The sequence below is a fragment of the Fulvia fulva genome, chromosome 7 (genome assembly GCF_020509005.1).
Source record: "Fulvia fulva chromosome 7, complete sequence".
Lineage (NCBI taxonomy): Eukaryota > Fungi > Ascomycota > Dothideomycetes > Mycosphaerellales > Mycosphaerellaceae > Fulvia > Fulvia fulva.
This window is the reverse complement of record NC_063018.1, coordinates 3,582,360-3,599,909: the sequence shown is the minus strand read 5'-3', so window position 1 is coordinate 3,599,909 and position 17,550 is coordinate 3,582,360. Positions and strand designations below refer to the sequence as shown.

The 17,550-nt window shown below is 43.8% G+C and overlaps 1 protein-coding gene across 1 annotated transcript; it reads left to right on the top strand.

The window, feature by feature from the left end:
- Positions 1-3,451: 3,451 nt before the first annotated feature.
- On the top strand, positions 3,452-4,427 carry CLAFUR5_20316 (uncharacterized protein; the record flags this gene model as incomplete). The annotated part of the gene is made up of 3 exons (XM_059463152.1): positions 3,452-3,456; positions 4,234-4,291; positions 4,377-4,427. 3 exons carry the CDS (start codon positions 3,452-3,454, stop codon positions 4,425-4,427), a joined length of 114 nt encoding a protein of 37 aa, XP_059319068.1.
- Positions 4,428-17,550: the final 13,123 nt, after the last annotated feature.

Below are 17,550 nucleotides of genomic sequence, written 5' to 3'. Positions count from 1 at the left end.
TCGAGACGCGTCGTATACCTTTATAGCAAGTCGATTCGTGATTATCGCGTCGCGTTTCGTGGCCTAGATAGCGAAGGTCAGTTTGGCCTCGTTTGAAGACAATATACGCTATAATAGTAGTTATATAGCTATATCTATAGAAGTAGTATAGTTCTTAGTAAAAGTGGCCCGCTCGGTAGTATAGCCCGCTCGGTAGTAAAGCACGTTATATATAACTATATTAGACATCTCTAGTAGTAGAAGAAGATTATAGTAGACTACTACTATATAAAGGATATAGCTACTAATAGGTTAATAAAGCCCCTTGATAGCTAGTAGTTCTAAAACTTTATAAGGTAGCTCTAGCTTACGTAAAGGGATTGTAGGAGACTATATAGCCTAAGTAGGAGTGTTAAGAACATATAGGCCGTAGGTCAAGTATATAGGTATAGGTATATTATATAACTAGATTACGTAACTAGGGTTTACTAGCCTATAGGCTAGTAAATATCCGGATACCTAGTATCTAGCTATACTATTAACTAGCGATACTATATATAGATATACGCTATCCTAATAGGTCCTTCTTTATTTATATAATCTACAATTCCTATCTTCTACGGCTACGTAATCCGTACCTATTTAATAGTCTACTTTACTTAGCTTAAACTTATCTATACCGCTAACGCTAGTAATTCTACCGCTATAGAATTTCTAGTTCGGTAGCTACTATAGCTTTTTAGGTATATACTATTAGGTATAGAGCTTGTTACTAGAGAAGCTATTCTCGATAGCTCGCTTAAAGTTACTAAGGCGGGTCTAGGTACCGAAGGGATACGGTATTCTTATACGTTCTACCTTTCTCTCTCGTAACGACTACCAAGCCTAGCGTAATAGGTCCTAACTACTTCTCGTCCCTATACTAGTAGGTTAAACGAACACGTAGTCCCTAAGTCGAGTAGTACTTAGCGTATAGTACGAATATTATCGACTCGGGTATAGTAGTCGCCTCGTCGATCTCCGCCTATACTCTATACTAAGGATTAGGAGCCTAGTACTTACGAATGTCCTCTAATCTAATAGTCGTAAGTATAGCGATTAGAATCTTAGCCTTACTGGTAACGTATATACGGTAGGTATTAAGGGCTCGACCTACTAGTCGTAAGTAATCGCTTAACTACTATAGTCCGAAGTACTTGCCCTCTATATCTATATACCGAGTAGACAGGGCCGCCGGATTATTAGTAATCTCTACTAGAGCGCCTAACTCGTTAATAGCGGAGCTATAGTCGTCTTATAGCTAGCTAGGAGGGCTCGACTAAGATTCCCGAAGAAAATCGTTAAAAAAGGTAAACGCGTTAACTAGTACTATATAATCGGGATAGTTTAGTAGGTTGCCTTCCTTCTCCTAGGACTTAAGATTTAATGCTAGCGATACGCTATTACTAATAGCTCGAAGGATATGACCTCTTAACGTGTATAATATACGCTACTTATATATAGAGTTAAACCTATTTAATCGCTACCGTAAAAAAGTATATATTATTAGCTCGACTTTATTAATGCCCTTTTCTAGCGAAGACTTTAGCTTACCGCTAAGTTTAGCGAGCGAGGCTAGGCGAGCGTAAGCGCGTAGAGGATAATTATCTTATAGATAGTTCTTAACGTATATATCTAGGAGATTATCGTATATCGAGTTACGCTTACTACTATATAGAACGTTCTCCTTTACCGTTATAGAGAGTTTATAACCCTTACTAGTTATAAGCTTAGTCTTACCCGAGCGACCGGAGCCGCTAAAGACTTAGGAACCGTATATAAGGCGCTTAGAGTTGTCTAGAACTCAAATTTAGTCTACCTACTAGCGTACTACCTTTAGATAGCGAAAAGCTAGTATTCTAAGACTATTGGATAGCGACTAAGGATTCTTTATAATACCTTATCGCGAGTAGTCGCTATCGTAGTTAATATATAGTAAAAGGCGTCCCTTTAGGCTATATTAGTATCGGGCTAAGTAGCCTTAACCGAGGGTAGGTAATAAAGTTAATCGCCGCCGGGCGCTTCGACTTATTATTATAGTAAAGGCCTCTACTTAAATACGCTAGCGTAAAGCTAAGTAGCTAGGCCGTATCGATATATTCGAGCTTATAGCGCGTTACCGGATATGTCTATTACGGCTAGACGCCCGTTAATTAGTATTATAAGAAGTAAAGTCGAGACCTAAGCCGGTAACGTACTTTATTACCGGCCCTTAGACTAACGTACTAATATTTAACTACGCGACTACCTTGTTTTATATTACCGAGATACCGTACTCGTATCGCTTAATATCCTCTTTATTAATACCCTAGTTTAGCGTAGCGGTATAGATAATCTTAGTAGCTAATTTACCCTTTATAATCGCGGCTATATCTACGTTAGCTAAGACGATTTAGTTACCGTCTATCGTAGCCTCTACCTTAATAATCGGCCGCCGACTTGTCTTAAGATCTATAGTCGTAGCTATTAGGCGAGTAAGTACCCTATACGGTAGCGTATACGCGCTTAGAGCTCCGACCGCTAGCGACTATAGTAAGTCTACGCTTAGTAGTCACCTTTAAGGTATAGTAGAACCTACTAATAGTATCTATAAGACTTTAGTAAGAGCTTACGTCAAAGCCGAGTAAGGTATTCGAGATAAGCTTCGCGGGCTACTACTAATCTTAATCGGCTTATAGTATAACTCGACGAGACTAGTTAGGAGAGGGTTATAGTATACGCTTATATACTAGGAGCGGAGTGAAGTTAAAGATGTCTTTATCGTTATATACGTATACGTAGTAGACGAGTTATAAGCGAAGTAAAGTCGAAGTATACGTAAGCGTATTAGACGAGTCGTAAGTAAAGTGAACGTAAATATATCTTTATTAGTATATATATACGCGTATCGGGCTTATCGTAAGCGAAGAGAGGTCGAAGTCGGCCTCGTTTTTATAGACGTACGCGTATTAGATAAGTCGAGATAGACGTCTACGGTATATCCGGGAGAAGGGACGGCGAGCCTTTATACGGTATACGGTTAGGGTGTCGTACTACGGACGTATAGTACTAGTCTTTAGGATATCTTAGGCTAGATCCTTCTTCGAGTTAGAACTATTAGATAAAGTAATACGATCGTTAATAACGTAAGTAAGATCGATATTATTAACGTATTTAATAGTATAGATAAAATAGCTATTATCTACGACGTCGCGAAGCCTAGTTAGATCCTCCTCTTTCTACTATAGGCTGATCTCTACGACCCTACTATCAACGACAACCTTTATAAAGACGTTAGCTCGAATAACGTAAAGCTTACTACCGATCTCGACTAGCTTATAGCGTAGTACTATAGGAGAAAAGAGGATATTATTCGCTTATATACCGGGAGCGAAGAGAAGTCGAAGTCGGCCTCGTTATTATAAACGTACGCGTAATAGACGACTCGAGATCGATGTCGTAAGAAGAGACGGACGGTAAGCCTTTATATAGTATACGGTTATAGAGTATTAGGTTTCGTACTATAGCTTAGTATACTCGACTTTTAGACTACGGAATATAGAAGACACTATAATCGAGGTGCTCTTAGTCGTAATAGACTACTTACTCGTACTATTATACTATACCTTTCGGAAACCGTCGGTATTATACTTAGTAATACGCTTTAGCTTAATAGCCTTAGGTAGTACGCTATCGGCGGCTATGTCCTACTACTTTACTAGACTCGCCTTACGGTTCCGAGGAACTAGCTTATACTTATATAGAGGAGAGGGGTATACGGGTAGTACTTTATCTACTCCGGGACCTTTACCTAGTCGACGTCTACTATACTAACCGCTAGTAAGTCGGGTAGGGCGCGGTAATAACCTAGGCGCGGTATAAAAGGTACGGTAGTGCCGGTTTTTTTAGTAACGAGTCGGTAATAGAGCTAACCGCTAGTAAGTTAAAGGAGGAAGAGTTAACCTATAGGTAACTAGATCGGACGTAAGGCTACGAAGCGGTACGTATCTACTACGTAAGCGCTTCTATTATCCTTCTCTTACTATAGTTCCTACTATACCTCCGGACGAGTTAGGCTAGGAGTCCTTCGCGGTAGTACTAGTATTTAGAACGTAGAATGACCCCGTTACCGTTAACGGTATAATAGGACCGACTAAATCCTACCTACGTCGCTACTTAGTAATCTCCTTAAGTATATATTATATAGTATACCCGTCGTTCGCTAACAACTCTTAGTATAGCTACTAGCAACGACGAGTACGACGCGAACGAGCTCCTCGACGTAGTACTAGAGGTACTAAGGCTATCTCTAGTCCCTACTAATAGTAGTACCTTCTCCTATTTATCGTATCGATAACTACTACTTACGTATTAGTTAGATCTACCTAGTATTAGAAGCTCTTCTCCGACATCTAGCGGCTAAGGAGTAGAGGAACATATAGAATATAGTTAATAGGTAGCTATAGGATATACGTATTACTATTAGCTTCCTAGACGCTACGGAAAAGTAGAATTAGACGAACAAGTCTCTAAATACGTCTAAATACGATACTACCGCCGACTAGTTAGGTATATTAGAATATAGTCTAGGCGAAGAAAAAGTAAAGGGCAAAGGTAATAGGAGTAAAAGTAAGGGCGGCGATAAAGGTAAAAAGCGTAAGCGCGATAAAGACGGAGTAGACGATCGCGCGATATAGAAGAACGGGGCCGGATCGCTTACGGTCACGACTAGAGTTATTATCGGTAGGAGACTAGCGATAATTATTAACTCTCTTATTACGCGTAGTATCGTAAGCCTAAGCGACTCGACTACTTATCGTAATCTAATCTTAGGACTACTCGAGGCTCTTTACTAAAGAGGACTACTTGACCTACGATAATTTTAAATACTATTCGAGGTCCTAGTTCGGCTACCCGACCCCTACGTTATCGACCGAGATCAAACCGTTATATACGACTCCTAGTTCGGCCTCGAGCTAAGAAAGGCTTATCGAGATAGTAAAAGCCGCCTAAGCTAGCGCCTCTTAACATTCTAGCGATTGTGTACGGTTTGCTAGTAGCGTGTCTTAATGTATCCCGATTTGCTATTATAGGGTTATAGTCGTCTAGGGTAGCGTCGTCTTCTTACCCTTCGCTATCCTCTCTACCTCTAGCTTCTCCCTTACCGTTTCCTAGTATTTAGACGCTATTAGCTTGTCTATCATTATCTTACCCGCTATTAGTGCCTTACTTAGGTAGATTAACCGGGTTAGCTACTCTACTAAGGTCTAATCCGCCTAGTACGTTCCGCTTAGGAGTATCGATAAGATAACGGTCGTAGTATATTTACTATAGGACTCGGCTAATCTACGCTAAAGCTCGGAGTTATATAAGTACGGAACGACGGCTATATAATAGTATTAAGCTCCCTAAATACCGGAGAATAGAAAGCCTACGTATCCGCGACGGCTCTCGTAAAAAAGCTCGGCCTAGAATCGTTACTTCGGATAGTAAGACGGTAAGTCGCTAGAACGATAAGATCTTAGATAGTAGCGATATTATTCTATACGTAGACCACCTATTATAGAGTTGAGATTCTCGTATATATACCCGACCCGCCTATATCTAGAGCGTATAGCTCTTCTACCGAAGCGATTATAGGATATAGTAGCCTAGTACTTACCGCCCGTAGTAATATTTAGCCTATTAGGATAGTTAGTACTCTTAATATCTAGTATACTTAGCGCTCTCTATTATATAACCCTCTTATAAATCTTACGACCTTAATAACCTCTATAGTAATTTATCCGTCCTTCCGTCTAATTATACGAAGGTAGTCCTTTAACTATTATAAACGGAAGGAGGGAATTATCGATCTCTGCGCCAAAACACGACACATTCGAAAGCTCTTATCAAGGCCATTCCAACGATATAAAAAGCAGGCCACTACCCCTAGGACTGAGGGAGTTCTACCTCATTCAATCTGGACAGCTTGAAGCTCTCTTCACCCTGTTTCTTCAGCTCCAAACGCCGCGGAGGTGCCTAGCTACATTAGGCAACTCCTAGGCAATGGCAGCCTAGGCTACGGCACTAACGGCGCCTACGGCCCTATAGGCGAAGCCCCCCTAAGACAACTAGTAGCAACTTATAGAGGACGCAAAAAGCATAGAAACTAACGATTAGCTCCCTTACCGGTCTCTATAGGTAATGATCACTCAGCTACGTACGGCGCTTATACTGTCGTATCACCGAGGGCAACAAGAAATGAGGACGACGTCCTAGGCGATTAGCAAGGCCACCCGGAATCAACACCCCTATAGCTAGGCATCGGTCGCGGCATCGATACTAGGCCCCCGCCCAACGTACGATACAGTTACGATCCGCATTGTAGCAAAGGAAGACTAGGCCGAAGTTGCGAAGCTATCGAACAAGGAGCTCGCCTAACGAATCAACCAACCAGGGGTGGTCGTAGTGAACCAATAGTCCAACGGCACTCTACAGATCTATACTAGCTCTGCTACTGCTAGGAGGCACCTAGAGGCATAGCCATAGTGGGCATCTAAGGTTGCGGCATTAGCGAAGGTCTTAACGAAACAATTCACGATCCTAGTCCACGACATGCCTAAGGAGTTTGACCCAACCAACTAGGGTCACCTACGCGCTCTCTAAGAGGACAACCCGGTCACCCTTAACTCTCCAATCCAGAAGGCGACTTGGCTCCATAGGAAATGGCCAGAAGGCAAGAAGGCCTCGGCGCTAATAGTATGGCTACAAGACGCGAAAGCGGCGGATCTAGCGATAGAACAAGGCCTGGTCTGGCAATACAGCCTCAAGACAGTAGAAAAGCACTCCTTATCCTTTCGTGTCCTCCAATGCTTCAAATGCTAACAGTATGGACACCAAACCTACACGTGCACAAACAAGTAGGCCTGCTCGAACTGTGTAGGAGACCATATGTCTAGGGACTGTACATCGACTACGAGACGGTACGCGAACTGTCCGGGGCACCACCCATCGTATAGTACGGAATGCCCATAGCGGAAACTAGCGAAAAACAAGGCAATCACAAACAGAACCGTCGCCCCAAGATTCTACGGCGACCGTGAGGCTAGCCCATACCGGAACCAACTAGCGGCGGTCGGGCACAAGCGCCCTAGGGCCGAGAACGATGTAAAGGATGCGCAGCCTAGGGCGTACGGGAGGCCACGTGCTCTACTAGCTGCGGCGAGGGAATCTAACTAGGCCCGGCTCCCCTTTAGTACATAGCCGATAGGCGTAGACTAGGACGCACAGGGCAGTAGGACATAGGACGATACAGAGGAAATGATTGTCGATGCCGATAACTAGCCTCGACACGCTTAGCATCATCTAGTATAACGTCAACCATAGCAAGGATATAGTCTAGAACCATTTCCTACACGAGGCGGACCCGCGCGTCTACCACGTCCTTACAATCCAGGAGCTATGGATTAACCCGCACTATAAGAGACCAACGACCTGCAAGTCACTAGGCTACACGACATGCCTACGAGGCGACGGCAGACCCCGCACGTGCTTCTATGTCAGCAAGGACATACTAGAATCCGACTGGGAGGTAGTGTACTACGTAGACGAAGAAGGCGGGGGCGATATTACCTCCCTCCACGTGGGTAGCACCTGGATACACAACCTATACATACAACCGCCAGCCTCGAGGTCTAGCCGCGACCTAGGGGTCTGCAGACACCTAGACAGTGCGCTCAAGAGACAAGGGTGCCACATCGTAGTAGGAGACTTTAACATACACCACCCTTCCTAGGAAAGCCTTATGTAGCCGCACCCTATAGCCGACGAAGTACTCGACTTGATGGCGAGCAACGCAATTGCCCTTAATACCCCGAAGGACCTGGGCACCTGGAAGAGAGGGGGACTCTAAGGCACGATCGACCTCTCCTAGATCTCAGATAGCCACTACTATACGGTAACCTACTATGGGATCGAACATGAACTCGAGGCGTCGTCAGACCACATGCCAGTCAGGACCTCTATTGCGACACAGATACAACGCATACTAGCGAGAACCCCTAAGCCAAACTAGGAAAAGGCCTACTGGGCCAACATCTAGGCGTACCTCGATGACTCCAAGAGGCTAGTCCAGATCGCGCAGCAGCAATACAACAGTAAAGACGAGATAGACGAAGCAGTCTAGGGGTTGACAGACGAAATAAGAAAAGCGACCTCACTTCACGTTCCGCTTGCCTAACTAACGACATAGTCCAAACCATACTGGACGCCGGAGTGCACTGCGGTAGTAAGAGAAGTAAGGAGAGCCCGCCGGGTGTGGACGAGCAGCCATAGCGAGGAGGCCTAGAACGTATATAGGGAGGCATGCTAACAGAAGAAAGCCATAATACGGAGGGAGAAAGCAGTCGGCTGGAGGGCCACAGTGGAAGAAATCGCCGGCAAGCCAGAGAGGATGTGGAAGCTAGCGAAATGGGCCCGACAGGACCCTACACAGGGCCCCTCCTTCTCTATCCTAGCGCTACAATCGCCTAGTGGCCCGGTTAGCGACCCCGAGGCCAAGGCGCGTCTACTAGCTAGCAAGTTCTTCCCACCCCCAGTCGAGGCTGATCTAAGCGACATAAACAGCTCTACTCCCCTAGCCCCTAGCATCGCGGTCCAACAGGAGGTGTCCGAGGGAGAAGTTACCGCTGTACTAAGGAAGTTGCCGGCGAAGAAAGCCCCGGGGCCGGATGGGATCCCAAACGAGCTACTAAAGAAGTGTAGAGATCAACTAGCCCTAGTAGTTGTAGCGATCTTTAACGCCTGCCTACAGACCGGATACCACCCGATAGCTTTTAAACAATCGACGACAGTGGTCCTACGCAAGCCGTAGAAGGAAGACTATACGTAGGTGAAGTCGTACCGCCCAATTGCGCTCCTTAACACTCTTGGGAAGGCGCTTAAGAAGCTGGTTGTAACGAGACTCTCCGAGGCGGCAGAGGAACACTCCCTACTCCCGGACACCCAGATAGGTGCGCGCCTATAGCGATCGACGCTATCCGCGATGGAACTTATCACCTCTTAGGTAAAGGCTATCTGGTATAAGAATAGGGACAAGGTGGCTTCCTTACTTAGCCTAGACATATCGGGAGCCTTCGACTACGTGTCACACCCGCGGCTTCTCTACATCCTAAGGTCGAAAGGACTCCCTAAGTGGCTTGTCAACTTCGTACGGTCCTACCTCCAAAACCGCAGTACGTCGATCCTGGTCGGCTAGTACAGAAGCCCATTTCAAGCAGTCCACACTAGAATCCCGCAAGGCTCAACGCTAGCACCTATTCTGTTCCTCTTCTTTATGGCGACGCTGCTCCCAGCCCTAGAATCCCAGAACACCGCTGCGAGCGGCTTCGTAGACGACACAAACATCCTAGCGTAGTCTTCCTCGACTGAGGAGAACTGTAGGCTACTAGAAGAGAAGCACAAGATCTACGAGGACTGGGCTAGGAGGCACGGGGCTCGGTTTGCCCCAGAAAAGTACAATCTGATACACTTTACGCGCCGGCCACGGTTCCACAATATGCAAGCTTCTATCCAGATACAGGGGCACACGACTAACCCGGCAAATCAGCTCAGGATCCTCGGACTATAGGTGGACCCGGCGCTACGGTGGAGGAAGTACGTATAGGCAATATTACGGAAAGCTGAACAGAATATAGCATCATGCCAGAGGCTCACTGCGTCCACATAGGGGGCGGACTTCCGGCAGTCACGACTTCTATATACGGCTATTGTACGGCCAGTCCTTACCTATAGTAGCCAAGTGTGGTCCTTAGGCGAGAGGGCCTGCCCATCGAAGGGACTCGTCGCGCCGCTAGCGAAGATCCAAAACCAATGCCTAAGGAAGGTCACCGGGGCATATAAGTCGACACCAACGAGGATGCTTAAGCACGAGACCGCTATACCGCCGATCGACCTATACATCCAGGGACTACGGACCTCCTACATAGGCAAGTCGGCATAGTACCCAGTACAGAAGGTCATCGCCAGTGCAGTCGCAAGGGCCCGCGAATCAGTACTAGCGCATAAGGGCATTCGACCCGGAAACGAGCCGAACTACCGGGCAAGGGACGAACAGCTAGCAACATAATGGGAAGGTGAGAAATCGTTTGTAGAGCAACTATGGAAAGAGAGGTGGAACAACTAGGTTGTAGGGCATAGTGGACGCCCTTAGCTAGCGGGACAACCTAAGGAATGGTTAGCTACAAAATCCGCGGTCAAGCACCCCCCGAAGCTCATCCACTACCGCCTTACGAGGGCATAGAGTAGCATAGCAACCCAACTGCGAAGCGAACACATCGGCCTCTAGGGGTACCTATTATGGAGGAAGGTTCCAGGATACACGAATACTAGCTGCCCCTACGGCTATCGCTCCCAGAACGTACGGCACGCACTCCTCGTCTGTCCGAGGTGGTCGCTAGGAAGGGGGGAGTGGATGGCAAAGGCGAGGAACCGGACGATTGGGGCACTTCTTAACAACGCTGAAGACCTACGGCGCATTACGAACTGGATACTAGAGAAGGGCTGGCTAGAACAGTACCGCCTAGTAGGAGCAGTGTAGGAAGAGAGGACACGACGCAGCGCGACGAGACCGGCTAGGAGCGGGGGCTAACGGGGTAGTGACATAGACTACGTACGTTCAGAGGGAAAGCTAATCTAGACAAGGAGTAGTCGGGGGCGGGAAGGGTTTTCACCTATTCGGGTTTCCCTTTGTACATAACAATAGATATATACCTGCATAGGCCGGATAGGGTCCTAGAACAGGGGAATGACAAATCTATCTATCTATTATAAACGGAAGCTAAGTATATTATTAGGTCATATCGAGACACTAAGGGGATTTAAGGACGTAGCTATACTAGCTAAACGATAGGCGCGTCGCGCTATATAAATGCGGCTATATTACTAAGATCCTCGCGATATAGCGCTCCGCCGTTAGATATAGGTATCGATATCGCTATCGAAGTAGGAAGCGCTCGCTCGTAAAGTTATACTATAAGCTAGCTAGCGCCTTATTACGGCCCGAGCTTTACTCCGCTTTATCCGCCCTTTTACTTCAAGTCCTTTTTAGCTCCTTTATTAACGTATATTATATCCTAAATGAATAGCGCTACCTTTATTCCCTTTTATAACGTCCTCTATATCGATTATATAAGGCGTTAAACTATAGATTTAACGCTATCCTACCTATCGAACCTTAAAATAGCGGGAGCTACCGTACGGAAGGAGTATCGATTATATTAGAGTCCTTCGCTAATAGCTCGAAGACGTCTTAACGATAATATCTTATATATCGACTATTACTAATCTATATTAGTCTCTTATAACGAGCTATATCTTTAAAGGAGGATGAACTTACCTAAAGAGCTTAGTACTATATTGGTAGTAACTTCGCTCGGCCGCTAGCTACTATCGAGTATATACGTACCCGTTCTCCGGATAGTACGTCGGTTCTAGCTACTATACTTAATACCGGTTATCTTAGCCCTACGGTACTTACTATAACGCTAACGGCTAGGTTGTCTACCTTTAAACAGACGACACGTTAGTACTAATATAGGTTGAATACGATAGTTATACCGGGAAGCTCGACTGCCTTAAAGGACCCTAAGAATACTACTAATAAGAGCCGGTACCGCCTATACTAATAGCGTAGTCGTATATATTACCTAGACTCTTCTAAGCTATAACGAACCTATAGGAAAAGTACTAATAGTTATCCGCTACTCGATTATACCTACTTATATAGTACTTATATACTTTATACGCGGTACATTCTATCGGAGGCCTAGTAGCTAGTTACTATACGGTATTCTAGCTTATAGCTTAACTATTAAATTACTACGTATCGAACCGCTATACTAGTAGCTAGGGTAGTTAGTATAAATATCCGTTACTCGTACTAGCGTTATACTACGTCGAAATACTAGGCCGAGTAGGAGGTCTAATAGAGAACGTCGGCGGATCGGCGTCTAATATCTATCTACTACGACTAGTACTATCCTAGTTAAGCTGTCCCTACTGTTCGCTATATTAGCCGAATGCCAAAGTAGTAGTAATAGCGTTATAACCTCTTCTCTAGCGGCTAGAGGTCGTTATGATCTTAATATAGTATAAGAATATACTTAGCCGATACGGGCCGATTCGTATAGGTAGATAGATAGTAGTAGCTATAAGTATACCTTATATAGCTAAAAGTCGCGATAGGCTACTAGCTAAGAAAAACCTTTTACGGCTTAGTAAAAGTAGTAGACATAAATAACGTAGCTATACTAGAGAGCGGGAAAATGGATAAGAAGAAATATTAAAGAAGGCTATACCGTTCGTCGCCTTCTACTTATATTACTTCCTAACGTATAGAGGGGCGGCTAATCTATAATATAAAAGCACCGTCCCTAGGGCGCTAAGGAGCTAATAGGAGCCTAAGTTAGTACACTACGCGAGCTTTAGGGCGTCGCTACGTCTACCGTATAAGGCACTAAGTTACCTTATCTACTAGTAAGTATCTCGTCTAACTACTATAGCTAGTAATATAGGGTACTACGTAGCTACTACGGACATATAAGAGTAGTACTACATTAGCCTTACCCTACTACGATAGCTATTTATATAGTATATAAATCTGCTATAATGCCGGGATCTTCTTAAGTATTACACTTTCTATACTAAAGGCTATAGCGTCTCGCTATACGCCGTAGGTATAGCTTTGCTAATATATTAATACTCTTTATAGCTAACTACTACGGTAAGTACCGAACAAGCAATATACGGCCCCCGACTAAGTCTTTTAGCTACTACCTCTAGACCCTAGTATTAACGGACCCGAGAAAATTAAGAGAGGATATACCTTTAAATACTATAGTTACCCGGAGTTCTTAAAATAGATAGCATTATTAAGTGACTCGTTCGTACTACGTAGATTCTCTCCTCTCTATACTAGAACGCTCTTATATCTATAGAATAAGATCGCGTAGAGGGAGAAAGTAATAGCGGACTACAATAAAATAACAATAAGTTTACCTAGCTAGAAAGACGAGATTAGCTACTATAGTATAGGTCGCGACAAAGATAAAGGTAATGTCCGACATTAAGTACTTAAAGAACTCGTGCCGCTACTTAAGTAATATTATAAGTATATCACCTTAATTATAATATAGGGTGCTAATGATTCTTAGATAATCTAGTTAATGCCTTTACGTAGGTTAAGGAACGACCTACGGCTCGACTATACTATATCCGTAATCTATAAAATTGGAATAAGACGTACCTATTTATAATTGATAAGTAAGAATAACATCTGTTCGACAAGAGTAAGAAAGGCGACATCTTCCTAATTGTCTATAAGCCTAGGAGTCCGATATACTAACTACTTAAAAACTAGCGCTAGCTACGTTTCCGATTCGAGCTAAAAGACCCCGATCGAGACGATCGACTTCGAGCGACGAATACGAAATATATAAGTAACGTTAGCTTTAATATCTTTACTAGCATTTCGATCGTAGTACTTAGGATAGGCTTCCTATTCGGTCCTATATAGGGACTTAAGGATATAACTAGTAATACTAATAAGTTAGCGATTATTACTATATCCGTTACTATCTTCGCTATCTAGCTATAGCTTTTAGCGGGTCCGAGATCTTTTAAGATATTAGCGGGTACTACGGCGTATACGGCGGTACTAATAGTATATCTCTAGGTACAAAAAGAATAGAGGCGTGACATCCTTACGTAGACTATAGTAGGAGGTCTCGCGCTTTATCGTAGAGCCGTTGTCTATTTACCTCCTATACTAACGCCTATAGCCTAGGGAAGTAATGCCTACTATCCGGAGCGTAATAGTGTTACTAGTTAGAAAGTTCAATACGGATAGACTAACGACTATTACTATACTACTAGATAATAAAGACACTTAGCCTAAAAGCTTACTAGCTATAATAAGGGGACTTGTCGACGTTGATCTAACTAGCGACTGGGATAAAGACTTATATACTAGCGTTAGGAGCTTAATATTAACGTTATAAGTACGAGAAAGTCTGTCCGTCTTAGTCTCCCGGTACGAAACACTACGCAATTGCGATATACGATTATATATATAAGACGCCTAACTAATCTAGTAATACGATAGATTCGATCAACATAAAGGGCTTCTTAGTAACTCTCCTCTTTAGCGTCTCGGTCATAGTTATATAATCTTTTCTTATAAACGTTATAGGATCGGCTATTATAAGTACTTAAGCTAGTTATACTATTATACAATAGGTAGCTACGTTAGTCGTGCCTATAGTATTCCTAGCTAATTAGCGCGTATAACTTTATAATTAAGTATATTATACTAACTGACATCGTTAAGTATAACGGGCCCGTTTAGTTTACTACAAACTATTACTAGATTATAGCTCTTTGACTTATTCTCTAGGCCTATATAAGCGTTCTCTTTAAGATATACGTTAGGAAATACGTAACGTACTTAACTACTAAGCGGGCTATACTACCGAGCGGGCTACTTTTGCTAAGAACTATACTACTTCTATAGATATAGCTATATCACTACTATTATAGCGTATATTATCTTTAAACGAGGCTAAACTGACCTTAGCTATCTAGGCTACGAAACGCGACGCGATAATTACGAATCGACTTACTATAAAGGTATACGACGCGTCTCGAACTATACTAGGGTATCTGTTAAGAACAAACAGGCCGTACGACAATTATGTAGGTGTAGGTGTGTTATGTGACTAGATCACGTGACTAGGGTTTACTAGCCTATAGGCTAGTAAACATCCGGACACCTAGCATCTACCTATACTAACACTAGCGATACTATATATAGATATACGCTATCCTATTAGGTCCTTCTTCGTCTTTTATATAATCCGCCGTCTTCTACTACTACGTAACTCGTACCTATTTAATAGTATCGATTAAATAGACGACCTTCTCGGGGTGACTATAAGCCTAATTCGAAGAAGCTTATAGAGCTAGAAGAGAGGGTAATACTTAAGTATATGCTCGAGCTAGGTCTTAGAGGTTTCTCGCTATTAAAGGCTAGTATACGAGTAATAGCCGATTTATTACTATAAGAGAAGGGTCTTAAGCCCGCTAGTCTTAATTAGATAGACAGGTTTATTAGGCGGTATAGTGAGCTAAAGGTTTATATAATATATAGATAGATAGATAGATATTTCATTAAGCTGTTATAGTGCCCTTCGGTCTATATAGCTATACTATCTTGTTTTCGTATATATAGAGGGGAAACCGTATTAGTAAAAACCCCTCCTCCTTCCCGCCTATCTTTTCCCCCTAGTTATCGTCTTAGATTTCCCTTATTAGGGGTACGCTAGTGTTATAGGCCTGCCCTAATAACTACCCTATCTATAACCCCCCTAGTTTCCGCCTCTTATCTATCTACTCCTCCGTCTCGCTAGCGAGGCTAAACTACTAGAGGTATCCCTACTATAGTATCTACCGAGAGATTTGGCGAATGTTGCCTTTATCCCTAATAATTAACTTATAGTCTCTCCTTCCCGCTTAGTACCTCTAATTTCCCCTACCTCTCACCTACTACGGGCATCGTAGTAGTATATACTCTAGGTTTTGCGATAGTAAGGAAGGAATCGTTTTTAGTAAGCTAGCTACGAGATAAGGTAACAAGTCTTAACCGCGCTTTTCTACTTATCTAGTACTACTATATAGCCTCGTTTCGAGAGGTTAGCCCGGAGCAAAAGCTTCCCTCTACGCCCTCCCTCCCTATTTACTCCTTAAGCTAATATCTACCTCTATAGGCCTAAGCCCTTTAGTGCTCTCTATTGACCGACATACGTATCCGTCCTCTCGGGCTATATAGATAGTATTAGCCGTCGCTACTAGTATATACTACGCTCTAGGTTTTGACGCCCTTTACGTTACCGTAGCCTATCTCTAGAAAGCGGCCGTCTATACCTCGTAGGTTTGCTCGGGGTATATACTACGCCGGGTAGCGTACTCCTTACGTTTCTACCTACTAACTAATATAAAGTTCCTTATTACCCTACCCTCGATCCTCCCCGATTATAGAACTAATCTACTTGTATTATATGTCTTTTTCCCGTCCTAATAGCCGTCTTTTCCTTGCTTAGGCTATCGTCTTTTCCTCGTCGTAATCTACTATATTAGACTAGGTACGTTATATAGCGGGATAGGTAGTACCTTAGGTAAAACTCTCGTTCCTATACCGGGTATTTAATAGGCCCTTATAGGCTTCGTCGCGTGTCTACCTACCTACCGTATTACCCGCTAGTAAACACTAGATTGTTTTGTAGTCCGCTCGACGCCGTCGTATAGTCCGCTTAGTTATTGTTCTATAGTCCGCTCGTCTAATATTCGTCGCTTAGCCCGCTCGGTTTACGGTCTCCGGAGGTGAAAGTTCTATACTTATACTAGAGGTGTCCTATCGATCGTATAGGCTACGGTTCTACGCCCTTCTTATACGTAGAAAGAAGAGAGACTCGCTCCCGATACGAGTATACGCTCGTTAGATAGTTTTTATACCCGTTTTACTAGTAGTCCTCTATTCGCCGCGGCTTCGCCTACGTTACGCGCCCGTCGCGCCTACGACGCTCTAGCGTAAGAATACTTAGCTCTCTCGTAGTAAGACGAGAGGTTCGTAGCCGATACTACGTATAGGTAATTCTCGTCGTCGACCTATATAATATATAGATACGATCGTTAGCGAGCCCTAATAGAAGATCTAGACGTTATCGAGAAGTAGTTCTTGCTTATACGTAATATAAAGGAGAAGTATAGCATCCTTAACTAGGACACCTATAACTTCGATAATATAGGGTTTATAATAGGTATTATTACGTCTTAGAGCGTCGTTACGGGTTTAGAAAGGCGTAGTAGAAAGAGGAAGGTCGTTTAACAGGGCAATAGAGAGGGAGTAGAGAGATAGCGTATTAGATAGCTCTAATACGAAGCGAGATTAGTAAGCTACGTAAGTCTAACGAGGCCCTTATATAGCGGGAAGCACGAAAGCGTAAGTACATTCAGTCTAGAGGGTCTCTAACCTTCGATAAGGCTTCGCAATTAATACCTCTAGAGGATACTAGGAGGCAGGAAGTGAGTAGAGAGTCGCTAGATAGTGTTTGGCTAGTACTAAGGCTACGACGCTATAAGCGATATAGCGAGTCGGGGTATAACGTACGTACCTGTCAAGTAGACTCGCTAGATAGCGAAAAATATGAAGAGGAATTGTCCTCCTAGTAACGATTCTGTAGGATGTCGTCGTGTTAAGATACCGTCGCAATTAAAGTGGAAGTGGTACAGTTCTTGGCAAAAGTGGCCCGCTCGGTGGTGAAGCACGTTACTCATCTTCGGACACTGCAACGACACGCCACCGATCACAACATTTCTCCGCTGCCGCGCTCTGTTCTTGTCTTCGTGCGTGATTCTGCTCACGACATAGGACGTAGCGCAGAGTATGTTGCCAGTTAAGTTGAACACGTGGCCGACTCGTCCTTCGCCCGGGAAAGCGAGACAGAAGATGAGCGATCA